Source organism: Macrobrachium nipponense, chromosome 35 (genome assembly GCF_015104395.2).
Source record: "Macrobrachium nipponense isolate FS-2020 chromosome 35, ASM1510439v2, whole genome shotgun sequence".
NCBI lineage: Eukaryota > Metazoa > Arthropoda > Malacostraca > Decapoda > Palaemonidae > Macrobrachium > Macrobrachium nipponense.
The window spans coordinates 61209573-61226089 of record NC_061096.1 but is presented as its reverse complement, the minus strand read 5'-3'; the positions used below and the strand labels follow the sequence as shown (position 1 = coordinate 61226089).

Sequence of the window (16517 nt, the reverse complement as noted above, 5' to 3'; positions counted from 1 at the left end):
TTGCGTTAGGCTTAGGTTGGGTGATGATGTAATCTACATATATTATCTGTTACCTCTTCAGCTAGGACCAAATAGGAGGCTGATAGAAGTAAACCGTTCTACCAACTTTTCCTTGTATTTAGAAAGTATTGAAATGATTAAAAAAAAGTCATCATAAAATAGAATTGTAAACACATACCCTAACTACATATGACATAATGATAATGAACGTCATATTCAATCTTTCAAAAATCTGACCGATTTTAAATATTAAACCTTAATGACAGATGATTTAGCAATCACGAACCTCCCATTTTTTTTTTTTATATAGAAAGTTGATAAGAGTTTGAGTAACGATTTATTCCGAGGGCCTACCTGGACTTCCTCCGTCGTCCGTTCGATGAGGATGTACAGTGCCCAAACGACGCAGGTGAGGGCCACGACGTGGAAGGTGACCGAACAGGCGATCTTGCGTCGCTCCATCCCGGACATGTCCAGCTTCTCCCACTGAAATCGCCAAGAAGAGGAGGAGGAGGATGTAAACAAAGGTGGATACGGTTGGGTACAGTTGAATGCAGTTTGATGCTCGTGAATTTGCTAGAATGGCAAAGGTGGTGGCTATGATTGGAGATTGACATGGCACATTTTGATACTGATTTTATGATGATCGTACATACATACATATATACATACATACATACATACATATATATAAAGCGAATACCCAACAGGAAAAATGATCGGCAATTAAAACCGAGCGGCTTTTTTTCGGGGGGGTCTTTAGCCAAAGAACGAAAGCGCTTGGATTTCTGCCTATCCATTTTCCCTGTGGTATTCGCTTACACATATACATATACATTAACACACACACACAAAATATATATATATATATACACACACACACACACATATATATATATATATACTATATATATATTATATATATATATATATATATATAATATATAAATATATGTGTGTGTGTGTGTGTGTGTAGAGAGAGAGAGAGAGAGAGAGAGAGAGAGAGAGAGAGGACAACAGACCACAGTTCTTGAATCATAAGAGTTGTGTGCTCAAGGTTGAAACCGGTTGGCCCAAGACAAAACAAAATAGAGTAGCCCTCGAGAAACTCGAGAATATTCATGAGTGAAGAGAGTGGAGAAACATGAACAGGCCACTCCTGAGGTGTACTGTGGCCTCTCAAAAGACTAATGAGCATCGGGATCTGAAGCATTTCCTGAGAATCCCGAAATTGTAGGCACTGTGACATCTGTTTACTTCGTCAGTTTTGCAAAGATTCAAAATAAATGTAGTTTTTCATACAACACAGTAAACTTGTTATAAAAACAAGTGAAAATTGCAAACGAGTTTTGTGTATATCCCATGAAACTCTCATCCGCGGCCCATGAAACTTTCAGCCACGGGCCCGGTGGTGGCCTGTGACGCATGATCATGTCTACATTTAACCTTAAATATAATAAAAACGACTAAGGCTAGACGGCTGCAATTTGGTATGTTTGACGATTTAAGGGTGGATGATCAACATGCCAATTTGCAGCCCTCTAGCCTCAGTAGCTTTAAAGATCTGAGGGTGGAGAGAAAAAGTACCGACGGACGGACAAACAGTTCATGAACCGTAGCGCCGACTGACGAGTTTATAATTAGAACGTGAAAAGCGCGACGAGAGGAGAGGGTGAGAAAACAAGAGAACAGCTGATTTCAAACAAAACATTTCCTGTCACAAGAAGAGCGACCTCTTCTATTTTTAGGTCCGGGTCCTCTCTCTCTCTCTCTCTCTCTCTCTCATGAGGCTTCCATGTATCGTAAAACGCTGCGAAATAAGAGTCCTTCACAGTTCATCGGTAAGTGTCGGATGCACTTTTTGGACGAGTGTGGTAATTGATTAATTTTAGAAGCAGCAAGAGGAATAAAATATGGTTTATCACTAAAATTTATGAAAAAATATATGCACACACACGCATTTATACATACGTACACACACACACACACACACAACACACACACACACACACACACACATATATATATATATATATATATATATATATATATATATATATATATATATATATATATATATATATATAATCCATTTTAAGGTCATTCTTTTGAGAGAGGTTGGCAGGCGTTTCTTCACCGATTTGGAAAAGTTCTTTTTGGCGTGAGGTTGCAAGCCCCGTGCTTTTCTCTAGCCCTGTTACGACATATTAGTGTCGATTAACAAAAATATAGTACATTCGCTGTTCAAGACGACATACCAGACCCAAGCTTGTTCTCCTTGCGTGGGAATCGAACTATGGATTTATTTAATGGTGAATTGAGTAATTTACACAACGAGTTTCCAATTCAAAAAATATTTAAACTCCAAAAGCACAAACCAGATAAATCAGGTTAATATCTGTGCAATTATCCAAGACTTCAGGCATGAAACGACCCATTAAAACATGGATGAGGAAATCTCTATAAGATTTCTTTTCAAACAGATCAAGGTCCCTCGTTGGCCAAGTGGATTTCACGCTCGGCTACCAGTCCGGTGGCCCGAAGTTCGATTCTCGGCTCGGCCAACGTGGAACCAGAGGAATTTATTTCTGGTGATAGAAATTCATTTCTCGATATAATGTGGTTCGGATCCCACAATAAGCTGCAGGTCCCGTTGCTAGGTAACTAATTGGCTCCAAGCTACGTAAAATTATCTAATCTCTCGGGCCAGCCCTAGGAGAGCCGTTAATCAGCTCAGTGGTCTGGTAAAACTAAGATATACATAACTTAAGCTCAAACAGATCAAGAAACGACGAAGGGAAAAGTTGATGTTCGATTCAAACATGTTCCGGAAGTAATGAGGTAAAGGATCTTGTGGCGTGGCTAGTAATTTCTCTCATCATTCACATTAATCTCATTTGATGTGGATTCTGAAGTATCTCATGATTTCAGTTATTCAAAATGATCTCAATTATTTACTGATTCAGAATAAGATATAAAAAAAATCAACACCATCTTACAACTTTCAAAATGATCTTATACGGTTTCAAAATAATATATACCTTATACTAATATGGAATCTCATTTGATATACATAGCTATCTTATATCATTTTCATTCAGAATAACGCTTTTCGGCGTAAATGCCCAGGTAGAAAAATAAAAATTTTATCCAGTTTGAAAATGACCTCATTCACACTCATTCAGAACAATCGTATTCAATATCAGCTCAGAACAATCTCATTGATATAAAACCACAAGAGCCTCTTTTAATACTGTTACATAACAGAAATTCGAAATAACCTTATTACGACTAATGGCAGAATAATCTCATTAACACCAATTAAAAAAACTCATTAAATCAACGTTGCTTTCTGGACGATTCTTCTGATATAGCTTCAGATGATCATGTAAACTGACTGATAAAAATTTCACTAACAATGACACAAAAAATAGACAAAAGGGAAAGGGAGAATTTGTTAGCAACAAAGAAAATTGTTAGTTCATTGACCTACTGCCAGTATGAATGATGAATGCGATAGTACGAATTACAAGAGTACGCTGACAACTCGAATCTAGACAAGTGTTGGAAATCGAACTATTGACTCGGGCCGTAAAGTTAGCGATGCATTTTGCAAATACTTAGTACTGGAATTCTACTTAAGTATAATCATTTGGGGTTTAAGGGGTTTACGAGGATCTAAGAGACTTACGCACATGAAAAAAGTTTGTTTTGGTACACAAACTAAATGTTTAAAGTAGATATTCTAATCCGTACACGAAAAATGTACAACCTTAAGAATTCAATAAAGAAGCAAAATTGAAAAAAAAAAAGAAACCTCTTGGGATATAACAAACAGAAAAGTAAAGTTTGGAATGAAAATTTTCGGAATCTATTTTATAGATAGCTGGGGACTACTATCCATTTGAAATGGAATTTACAATGCGATAAGGATATTCTAAAACTCCTTCAAGTATTCGTAAGTTCGAAATCTGGGTTCACATTCAGGTAGACGTTTACGAGACAACTGTAATTTAAAAGAAAAATTCACTTATAATCAAGGAGTCAATAACCTCGTCAATGCGATACCAGTAAGAACTAACAAATCAATCAAAATATAATCAAGGAAAATATTTCAAAGAAAAATATAGAGGATAGCAAATTAAATAAATAAGTGTAAAGTGAAAGAAAAACTTCAATAGCCCATTAATTAATAAATATACCACCTCGTAGAAGTTTGAACCGAAGTTGCAAAAATAAAGAGCAAATGAATGAATCAATTAAAATTGAACTTAAAATCAAGATATCATATTAACTGTCATCATCTTAAGAGGCTAAACAACCAGCCTGTTGTGTTTACGTATGGTAACACTGCGTCCCGGGCTTTAGATAGTTACGCTATGTGTAAGTTTTAAATAAATAAAAGGATATAATCTGGGTGTACATTTGCAACTGAAAAGCGTTTTAATAATTTACTGTATGCGAATTACGTTAATATTCGAAATAGGATTACTGTTATTATTGTTGAATGTAAGCTGAATGTAACTATCTAAAGCCCGGGACGCAGTGTTACCATACGCAAACACCATAGGACGGGTGGACAGATGGAAAAAAAAACCGAGTATAGTTAACTAAAAAAACGTTTTGGAAGTACAGAAACAGATTCTAAAAGTTACGTTATTAATTGATTAATAGAATTCTAGGGAGCATAAAAGTTTGATCTATGAATTAATCAATAAAAGTCTTAGTGCCATACAAAGTCAAGTTAGAAATAACATAGCAAATAAGAAAGATCTTTTGAATGGATCTAAGTAGATCTCAAAAAGGTACCAATAACGAATTGAGAAACCGAATCCAAGCAAAAAAAAAAAAAAAAAAAAAAAAAACGTTCTAATGTAGCAAATCTCAAATATTACACACTTAAACGAAATAATTTTCGAGGAATTAAAGAAAAAGTGTAAAATTTTGAGAAAAAGGAAAAATATGAGGCGATCTGCTACGTGAAAGCTACTGATTGTATTACAAATAAATAGTCATTAAATTATCATTCGTTCCTTTAAAAAATGAATCATGAATACAAGATCGTATAGGAGCTAAAAAAGAGGAAAATAACAACCGTTCTTAAAAGAACGGAAATAGAACTAATTAATAACAGTCACGGAAAGCTACTAAAAATAAAGAGAATAATAGAAGCTTCCAAAATAGAATAAATAAGAACTGACGACGAAGGTCAGACACAAGCTTTGTGTCACAGATTACCTTGATAACGGACGTTGGACACGAAACTCGCACTTTCCTCCAGACTATAATGTTAAAGTTCCTAAAATTACCTCCCGATACGAATCCTAATCATTTCAATGATTCGGTTTCGTGCTATCATTATTACGACTATTTTTGTTTTTTGGCAAACTGATTACTGATTATGGAATCTACAGAGATATTTTATTTTCTAAGTACGATGTCTAGGTTTGTATCCTAATTTCCCAGTTTCATTCTGTCTGATATCCACTTAGTTGACGTCATCGATAGTATCGGTGATATTTTTTGGTAAAATGCGATCATAGAAATGTGTGTTACCATTAAATGCATTAGTATCCAATGTTACAGAGTTGATTTTAAAAGAATAAAAGGGATAAATTAATGCAAGCTTTCTTTCCGGTTTGCCTTCATATGGTGTCAAATCAAATACACGAATTATTCATGACGCTGCTGTCGTGCACGATATTCATTCACAGCAGGGGTTGACAAAAGTATTCATTCATATTGCGTTACAAATCATTTTTCATTATTCAGTAGTGAAAAAAATCTATCAATTCTTACAAACCTTTCACCTGTAATTTAGCTATGTCCACAATCAAATATTCAGTTTCAATTACTGCTATTGAATACAGGATGCCAGACTGAGCCAAATTTTGTACGAAGATATTGCGTACTGAAACAGACCTAAACATAATAAAATTACGTGGACCGAAATGACTAAGTGTATAATACGTTTTCTCATAGGAATATATATATAATATATATATATATATATATATATATATATATATATATATATATAACTGACCAAGGGTTACAATACGTTGTCTGACATAGACAGAGTAAACTTGTCTTCCTTGAAGACAAGTTTCCAAAGCCTGGAAATTCTTCTGGATAAAAAAAAGGAAGATATGAAAACAAAATTGTTGAAGAAATGGAAAAGAAAGTCTTCTTCGAAGGCAATGAGGGGTCAAGGATTATAGCGTGACGGGACCACACGCCATTATCGAATCACATGGAATTGACCAGTGGATTTTTTTTCGTTTTGTTTTTGTTTTTCGAAGAATTGTTCACGAGACAATCATTTTTTTTTTCCTTTTTATTCAGCGCATTCCTGAGTTCCTACTTTCGAATCAGGAGACCGGAGTAGTAGATGTATGTCAAGTTCGAGTAATATTAAAACTTATCTTGAACGTTCAATAAAGTTGGAATATATTCAGGTTAAGTTCGAGTCAAGTCGAACTTGCATTGAATGTTAAGTTACTGATTTATTTTAACCTTGGATCACAATGAACTCAAATTACGAATTTTGTAGAACTACATTCGATGAATTTCATAAAAAAATGTTCAGTGAATTTTAAACTTTTTAGTTTTTCCGTAACAGGAAACTATGTGCCAGCTTCGTCTGTCCGTCCGCCGATCAGATCTTAAAAACTACTGAGGCTAGAGGGCTGCAAACTCGTATGTTGATCATCCACCCTCCAATCATTAAACACACCAAATTGCAGCCCTCTAGCCTCAGTAGCTTTTAATTCATTTAAGGTTAAATTGAACCATAATCGTATTTCTGGCAGTGCTATAGGTACCAATAACATAGGCCACCACCGGACTAAGGCTGAGTTTCATGGGTCACGGCTAAGAGTTTTATGGGCCGTGGATGAGGCCATCATAGAACAGGAAACTCGATTGCGCCGAGGGGGATTTTATTTCGGCGCATTTTTCACTTTTTTTTTTTTTTTTTTTTGTTTTTTTTTTTTTTTACAACTAGCGGTTTTTCTTGATTCATAAATTTAAGTAAATTGCAATTACCGCAGAAAACACATACTGATTTGGATCAGTTACTAAGATATAATTGCAAAGCAACCAATGATTAATGAAGACAAAATACACTGACAATATACATTATGATTCCAAATAATGGTGTCTTGTCTTTTTAGAGCAACTTTACACGACCAATAGTTTTTGAGATTTAAAATTGGAAGAAAAGTTACTTAAAAACACCAGAAAATTTTGAGACCTAAAATGGAGAAAAGTTATATAAAATATTCTGAAGTTTTCAAAGCAAGTATTTACTCAATTAATATTTATAAGCAGAATTCAGACCAAAACATATACTGTACACACAGACACGCCCACACACACACACACACACACACACACACACACACACACATATATATATATATAATATATATATATATATACTATATATAATATATATATATATAATGCATATTTATACTTACGTATATATATATATATACATACATATATATATATATATATATATATATATATATACACATTTATATATATATATATATAATATATATATATATACATATATACATATATATATATATATATATATATATATATATTTTATTTACATATTATACATACATAAAGTACATATGTTATCTAAATCTTAAAACGATTCAAATTCAATGTAAAAGTTCAATTCCATTTTGCAGTCAAACGGTCGAATTCTTCAAAGAGGTTCATCTTGTTTCTTGACATAATATCATCTACTCAGTGCGAAAAGGTCGCAAATCTCGATAGGAGCAGAGGCCCGAGAAACAGGTAAATGCACTTTATAGCAAATAGAACATTAAGCACAAAGGACAAATATTACTAATTCATTACAAGTCTGATGAGAGAAACAATATGTCAAGAGTGGTAGCAAGCTACTGCGAAGAGAGAGAGAGAAAGAGAGGGGAGAGAGAAGAGACTAGGTTGGGAGAGCGAGAGAGAGAGAGAGAGAGAGAGAGAGAGAGAGAGGCGATTTTCAAGGTTAATCTCGCCAACGATAATGAAATATTTCGGTATTGTTCTTGAATCGTAATAGAATTGGCTTTCCAACGACCCATGGTTATAGCGAGAGAGAGAGAGAGAGAGAGAGAGAGAGGAGGATAGGAGAGAGATGAGAGAGAGAGAGAGAGGGGGAGAGAGAGAGAGAGAGGCAATTTTCAAGGTTAATCTCGCCAAAGATAATGAAACATTTCGGTATTGTTTCTTGAATCGTAATAGAATTGGCTTTCTAACAACCCATGATAATCACCCAATCACCGGGTAAAAAGGAATTCCAAACGAAGGCCTTAAAAGACTCCATCACAAAACGAATAGACGAAAAAAAAAAAAATGCTGTCACCTTCAGTAAAAAAAAAACTAAATAAAAGATAACTCACGTAGCGCGCCACTTTGTCAAAAAAAAAAAAGCAGAAATTATTGACAACCTCATTATCTCAACACCAACAAAGAGAAACCAGAAGCCTTGACACAAAGCAGGTGAAACGATAGAAACTGTATAGGCAATAATACCCTTAAAAGACTCCCGGCATAATGCTAATATCCTTTGATATATATGTCTTGTATCTCTCCTACCCCCTTTCCGAACATAAAACGGATAGTGCCACTTGTTGCTGTCCTCTAATGAGTTATCGATGGAGGAGGTCTATCGACGCCCCTTGGGTGCCGTATAGGAGTTGTCAGAAAATAAATATTCAGCCTAAATATTTACTTAGAGTTTTTATTTATAATATCAGGAATATTTGACAACCTCTACATGTGTGCATAATACACTCATCCATATACTTATACGTGAATATATAGAATATATATATATATATATATATATATATATATATATATATATATATATATATATATATATACATTCTGTGGACTGTAACTTATCCTATTTCCAATACACAAGAAAATAACACCTTATACATTCTACAACTATTTCATTTCTTTTAAAGCTTATGTATCATTTGCTTTACATTGTTTTGCAATTGAGATTTACTTCCAATAACTCCTAAATCATAATATAAGTTAAATCAACTATAAAGGACTTGTTCTCACTGGACCCAATACTTTAGAGGATTCTATAATTTGTGCCCACTTGTAAGAAAATCCATATAACGAATTTGTTAAATACCGTTACAGTTGTGGGGGGGGGGGGGGGGGGGGGGGGGGGGTGGGGGGGGGGGGGGGGGGGGGGGGGGGGGGGGGGGAGAGAATGGAGCCAAACGTAATCATTCTATCTAGGCCAGTCCATGATGGAAACACGGAAGAGAGGAGCAGTAAATAAAAAGGGAATAAAAGATAGCAACCCACCCATGAAACGATGGAGAAAACACTTAATTCCACAGGTGAGTAATGACAGGCAGATGATGAATACCGTCTGTAAGGAGGGTGAAAAATAATTGCCAATAAGTGCTTGGTATTTGTATTAATAACTTCTGAATCCCAACGCAGGAGTATTTTCGCTTCGCTAATACATGTCATAATCAACATTGTAGGATAATGCATAAATAAACAGCCATTTACTAGAATTAAAACTCAAATTAAAGTGAAATGTTATTCCACGAATATATTGGTTTGGATAGAATTTTAATTTTTAAAAAAAATATATCGTATTTTTTTTTTTTACATTTCACAAGTATTATTATCATTTCTGTTCATTTCGTTAACATTAGATTTCCCAAAATTGATTCATTATCCCAAAGAAAGAAAAATGTACCAATAAAGATGATAAATTTCATAAATCAAGCACCCAAGAAATAATACTTCAAACGATATTTCCATATAGAAACATAGCCCCTGTTTTGAGTGTGAATTTGGTCATCATTTTGCACCGAATACAGATCTCAATGGAAATGGGATAATGAAATAGGGGTATGGATTACCGTAGACATTTCAAAGTTAACTACCCACTTACGAAGTCTTCATGTTAAATTGGTTTTGTTTTAGTTTTAGTACAATATATGTGTAATTGAAATTCATTTAGTTTGTATAAGAGATTGTACAAAATCTACTGTACTTAACTGTGTAATTTGGGACCAAATACTCTTTTGTAAAATTCATATTATTTTCTTGTTATTGTGGTCAATTAAAAATATCTATCTATCTATCTATCTATCTATCCTTATAAACAGTTCTCATAAAAATATTGATTCTAATAGCATAAAGTGAGAACTAGACACTACTATACGACTAGCTATTACTAAAATCAATTTTAGGAATAATGAGGTAACATTACTCAGGGACGTATAACTGAAATGAAAATATGGATCTACCAAATACTGACCAGGTCTCTTATACAGAATGTTATCACTTCCCGAACAATAACGTTAAAACCAACCTTTCCTCGACTCTGGACATATATTTTCTGAATTCGGGAAACACGGTCTCCCGGCCTCAAGGTAAAAAAACAGAGCTGGCGTCTTATCAGCGAAGATCGCCGCGCTCGAGATCGAGATTACCAGATATTTCCACATCTCTCCTCTTTTTTGTGACGCGAGATCTGGTCTGCTGAGGAAGCGTTGATATGTTTGCGGTTGTTGGCGAGAACAACTGAAAACTACAGTTTGGAAGTGACTGGACGCAGTTACTTTCGGCTCCAGATACTAGCTTTATGCCATTAGATTTCCATCCGTATCCTTAAGTCTCTTACCAGCTAAATGTCCAAATATTTAAATTTTAACTTGCTCTCCAATTTTCATTGTTTAATTCATACACACACATACTATATATATATATATTATATATATATATATATATATATATATATATTATATATATATGATATTAGGGAGCTTGGTTTGACGAACCCACTTTGGGTTCACACTGCTACAGTGTGCCTTGTTGGGCACCCAGCAGATGTGACTAGAGATCTGACAACGTCATTCTGACTCCAGATGCATACGTAGCTTTCTGCCATTTATATTTTCATCCCTAAATTTACAAATATTTTCACTTTACTTTGCTCCAAATTTTATTGTTTAATTCACACCACACACACACACACAATATATGTAAATATATATATATATATGTGTGTGTGTGTGTGTGTGTGTGTGTGTGTGTGTGTTATAATTAAAGATATATGCCACGAGGGAAAATAAACAACGGAGTTTCCGCGAGATCTTTCGACGTTCAGACGTTCCTTTTCTTAGTTCATCTGCTAAGAAAAAGGACGCTTGACGTCGAAAGATCTCGCGGAAACTCCGTTGTTTATTTCCCTCGTGGCATATATCTTTAATTATGGATTTATCACGTTCCTAACTTTCGTGAATCAGTTATACATATATATATATATGTGTGTGTGGATGAATAAAACAATATATAACACATAATATATATATATATATATATAAATATATATATAGATATATATATATATATATATATATATATATATATATATATATATATATATATATATATATATATATATATATATTGTATTGTGTGGGTGTGTATGAATTAAACAATAAGTTGGAGCAAACTAAAGTTAAAATATTGTAAATTCGTTGTCAAGATCTCTAGTCATATCTACTGGGTGCCCAACAAGGCACACTGTAAGCAGTGTGAACCCAAAGTGGGTTCCTCAAACCATGCTCCTTTATTATCAAAAGAACCTCTCACATGACGAACGGCAAACAATACATATGGAAATTGTAAAGACAAATCAAGCATTGGAATCATTATATACGATAGCGCGGTGACAGCCAGCGGCGCCATGACGTCATCTACCGCCACCATCAAAGGCAGAATTAGGGGTCCAGTTTTTATTTTTTATTTTGCGTTAAGAATCTGAAGCGAAGAAAGCGATGGGAAATGATTGTGTCTGTCTCTAGACCGACGGTTTGTGGTCGTCTCTGTATCGATCTGAAATGTTTACTTACGTAAGCTTGTGAATTCATGTACTACATCTGATTTTATATATATATATATATATATATATATATATATATATATATATATATATATATATACATACTTTGTCTACACAATAACATTACTTACGAACGAATGGTATTTTTCCCCATTACGCTACCAATTCCAAATTGAATGTGCGAGCTAATTTAGACGTTTTTTTCTGTATTTTGGTGCTTTATTTTGCGTGCTGCAATGCATCTCGGCGTTATCGACATTTAGGTATTAACTGGAGATTATATATATGTATATATATATAATATATATATGCATATATAAATAATACATATTTATATGTATATAAAATATACATTATATATATATATGTGTGTGTGTGTGTATGTGTCTGTGTGTATGTGTAGTGTAGGGCTTAGAAGGGCTGTTGATGAGCCTTTTCTTTAGGCGTTTGAATGAATAGTATAAACATTTCTCTACGGATAGCTCCTCCCAAAGACCGTAGCATCGATCCCCGTCTATTTAATCCCCCCAGAACTTAATTGTGATCTCGAAAATGTGTATATAAATATCTATAAAAAAAAAAAACACAAAAAAAAAAAAAAAAACTACTGGTTGGTCGCTTTTTGTCAGACCTATGTGTCCTCGTGATAGCCACAGTGTCCTCGTAACTGTCGTCGCTTCGGGGACACACCCAACGGTATACGGGCCTTGAACCCCAGCAGGGCGGAGTTGGGATGGGCGTATCCAAAAAATGTCAGGATACTTGCAAAGTTCAGAGGTCACTGTGGTTGTTACGTAAAATATGATATGGATATATTTACATATATTACATATATGTATAACTGAATCACGAAAGTTTGGAACGTGCTAAATGCATATAAATAAAGGTATAAGCTACTCCAGTGTTTTACTTTCCTTCGTGGCTTATACCTTCATAAATACATATATGTATATATATACATACGCACATACAAACACACACCTTTATACACATATGTATACATATATATGGAGGTATGTATATATGCATATATGTAAGTATGTATATATGTGTATATATATATATATATATATATATATATATAATATATATACATATATTTATATATAAAATCATTTATGTATCTTTTATTAACGGTAAAATTTCTTTATTTTCTTAAGAATTTCCACACTCTTCTTCACGTGCGCAAACACTACACGTGGATATTTACATAAGTAAGGGTTAATAACTTACTTATTATATATGTAGAGAACCATAATCAATATATTTGTAGGTCTCTCTTTGTTCCGCTAACTCCTAATGATTTCGCATAGACTGGGTAACGACTCCATGACGTCACACGAGCCGCTAATCCTCTTAGCTGACGTCACGAGTGATTTCCATCTACTGCTATCCATGTTCCCTGCGACTTTTAATCCCTTCAATTATGATCTTCTTTCGATTCGTTCCTGGACTCTCTTGTATCATTCCATTTATCCTATGTCTTTCACTTATCATTCCTCTTCCTCTTGTATCCTTTCCCTTTCTCCTGCGTCATTTCATTTATCATTTCTCTTCTCTGGTATCATTTCCTTCTTCTTGTGTCCTTTCAGATATTCCTCTTCTTTGACATTGCCTTTCTCCTGTGCCATTTCATTTATCATTCCTCTTGGTACTTTCCTTTCGTGTATTTCATTTATCATTCTCTTCTCTGTCATCATTTCCTTTCTCCAGCATCATTTCATTAACTCAGTCATCATTTCCTTTCTCCAGATCTTTCTCATTAATCATTCCTTCTCTGGTATCATTTCTATCTGAGTCATTTCATCCATCATTCCTCTTCACTTCCTCATGTATCATTTCATCTGAAGTATATTTGGATGGACACGAAATCAGATAGATCCTTTTCTGAATGACTTTATTTTTAAGACTAACTTATAATGATATACAGTTTTAAAGAAGACAAGATAGTAACAGGGTAGTTATACTTAATGAGTAGTAAGTATATTAAACACAAATATAACCTCTGGTAATAGGTAGTTATAAACATAAAATACCTAACACCTTTTCCCCTCGGGAAAAGAATGAAAGATTAAAGCAAATAAAAGGATAAAGCAATCAATAATAAAATGGTGGCATAGCATTGAATAAATAATACAAAAACATACATAATACTATTAATTATTTTACATTCTAAAATAGTCAGGTGGTCACGTGTCTGGTAGACCTTCGAAGTTTGGTAATTCGATATCGATCTATCAGGTGAGCCATCAGAAGTTTTACCATTTTCATTTCCCGATAGTTCTTCTGCAGCTGCCGCCGCCTTTTCTTCTACATTTGGGATTTCATTCTTCTCTGCACCTGCAACTGCATCGCCTAACTCTTCCCGAGTATTTATGAACTCTTTTGGTAATGGCGGGTCTGGATAGCTGACTAACTCTGAAGAATCACGTGCTAAAAAGTTCATTTTTGTTATCTTGAGAATCATGGGAGATCAGTCTCATTTGATCAATATGCCTCTTCCATATTAAGTTACCGTCCACTTGTACATTGTATGTGCATGGACCCAATTTAAGAACCACAAACTCCTCGAGTCCATATGCCCTTCTTGGTATTTTGGACGATAATCCCGAACCAGTACCACGTCCCCATATATCGAGTTCCTCATTGGTTTCTCGTTCTCTGAGGCTTTTCTTTCAATTCGCTGAGATGCATCTGGGTGTAGTAAATCAAGGCGTGTGCGTAACTGCCGACCCATGAGCTCTGCAGGCGTGCGTTTTTGTTGTACAGTGAGGTGTTTAGTTCGGTAAGTCAGTAGAAATTGGCACAACTTGGTATTTAAAGATGTATTACACGATTGCAATGTTCTCATCGCCCTTTCATTCCTTGTTTGAATGTTCTTACTGTATTTTCGGCCTGCCCATTACTGCTTGGGTGATAAGCGGGTATCAGTATATGCTTTACACCATTTTGGGTCATGAACTCTTTAAATCCTCAGCACAAACTGTCTTCCATTATCAGACACGAGCTCTACACAAACCCCATGCTGAGCAAATACCCGCCGCATGATCTCGATGGTATTCATAGTTGTAACTGATTTCATTGGGTGTATTCTGGCCATTTGAATATGCGTCAATCATAATGAGGTACATTTGTCCCAGGAATGGTCCTGCGAAATCAACATGTACTCTTTTCCACGGACCAGAAGGCCATTTCCAGGATTACCCTCAGCACGAGTCGGCATGGCTGAGTAGCCTGACAAGCAGAGCACCCTTGCACAGTGTTTTTCAATATCTTGATCGATATTCGGCCACCACACATGCAAGCGAGCTAATCCTTTCATCCGAACAATCCCCGGATGACCACCATGTAGCTCTTCTAATATTTGACTCCTATATCTCGACGGTATTACCACCCTGGCACCCCATAGAAGACATCCCTCTTCAATTGAAAACTCACGCTGACGGCTATGGAAGGGTTCAGTTCCTGTGCTAAGTCTCTCAGAGTCTGGCCATCCATTTCGTGTATAATATAAAGCTCTAGGCCAGTACAGCATCATGCAAAGTTTCCCTTGCAACAGATTTCGCAGTTACAGGAAGAGAGTTCCACCTGGGTGCATGTTAAATGCAGTTGCTTCTTGTGTCCAGTTTACATGCTTATCTGATGCATCAGAGTCACAATCTGGTAAAGGCAACCGTGAGAGTGCATCAGCATTTCCATTGTCACTTGAACGACGTAATTCAATGTCATAATCATAAGCTGCTAACTGTATAGCCCAGCGTTGTATTCTTGCAGCTGCAAGGACTGGATGCCCTTCTTGGGTCCCAGAATGTATGACAGTGGTTTGTTATCTGTAATAAGGGTGAATTTACGACCATATAAATATTGATGAAACTTCCGGAGTCCAAAGATGATTGCCAATCCCTCACGCTCAATTTGGGAATAGTTACGTTCAGTGGGTGTTAACATTCTTGATGCATAAAGCAATTGGTCTTTCTCGTTACTGGTGATATGGGAAAGCACTGCTCCAAGTCCTTTGGGTGATGCATCTACTGCCAACGTCACAGGTTTACTCAAATCATAGTGCACTAATATCTCCGTTTCAGTGGTCAGCATTTTTTTTAATCTCTGTAAAAGCTCTTTCACACTCTAGTGAACCAATGCCATTTTCTGTCTTTATGCAGTAATTCCGTGAGAGGCGCTGCGACTGATGAGAGATTTGGCACATAGCGACGGTAATGTTTACCAGCCCCAGGAAGGATTGCATTTCAGACCTTGATTCTGGCCTTGGTGCCTCCGTGACTGCTGCAATGGCATCCTCCGTCATATGAATACCCTCTTCTCTACAATGAAACTCAAATATTTCAAGGAGGGCTTCATAAATTCACATTTCGACAAATTACATTTCAACCCATTGATGTGCAACCGCTCAAGTACCTTTTCAAGATTGTGTAAATGTTCAGCTTCGGTTCTCCCAGTAAAGACTAAATATCATCTATGTTGCATCCACAAGGCACTCCTTGCAGAACTTTATCCATTAAAGACTGAAAAGTTGTGGTGCTGCTGAGACACATATGGTAAACGTGTATATCGGTACAAACCAAGTGTGTTGTTTAAT

The 16517-nt window shown here is 35.4% G+C and overlaps 1 protein-coding gene across 1 annotated transcript in view; it reads right to left on the bottom strand.

The window, feature by feature from the left end:
• Nucleotides 1–234: 234 nt before the first annotated feature.
• The window catches only part of LOC135208841 (E3 ubiquitin-protein ligase MARCHF8-like), a 128705-nt gene continuing 112422 nt past the window's right edge, over nucleotides 235–16517 (bottom strand). Inside the window, exon 4 of the mRNA XM_064241408.1 lies at nucleotides 235–486. Within this exon, the coding sequence (XP_064097478.1) occupies nucleotides 250–486 (237 nt within the window). The 3' untranslated portion in view covers nucleotides 235–249. The remainder of the gene's footprint in view (nucleotides 487–16517) is intronic.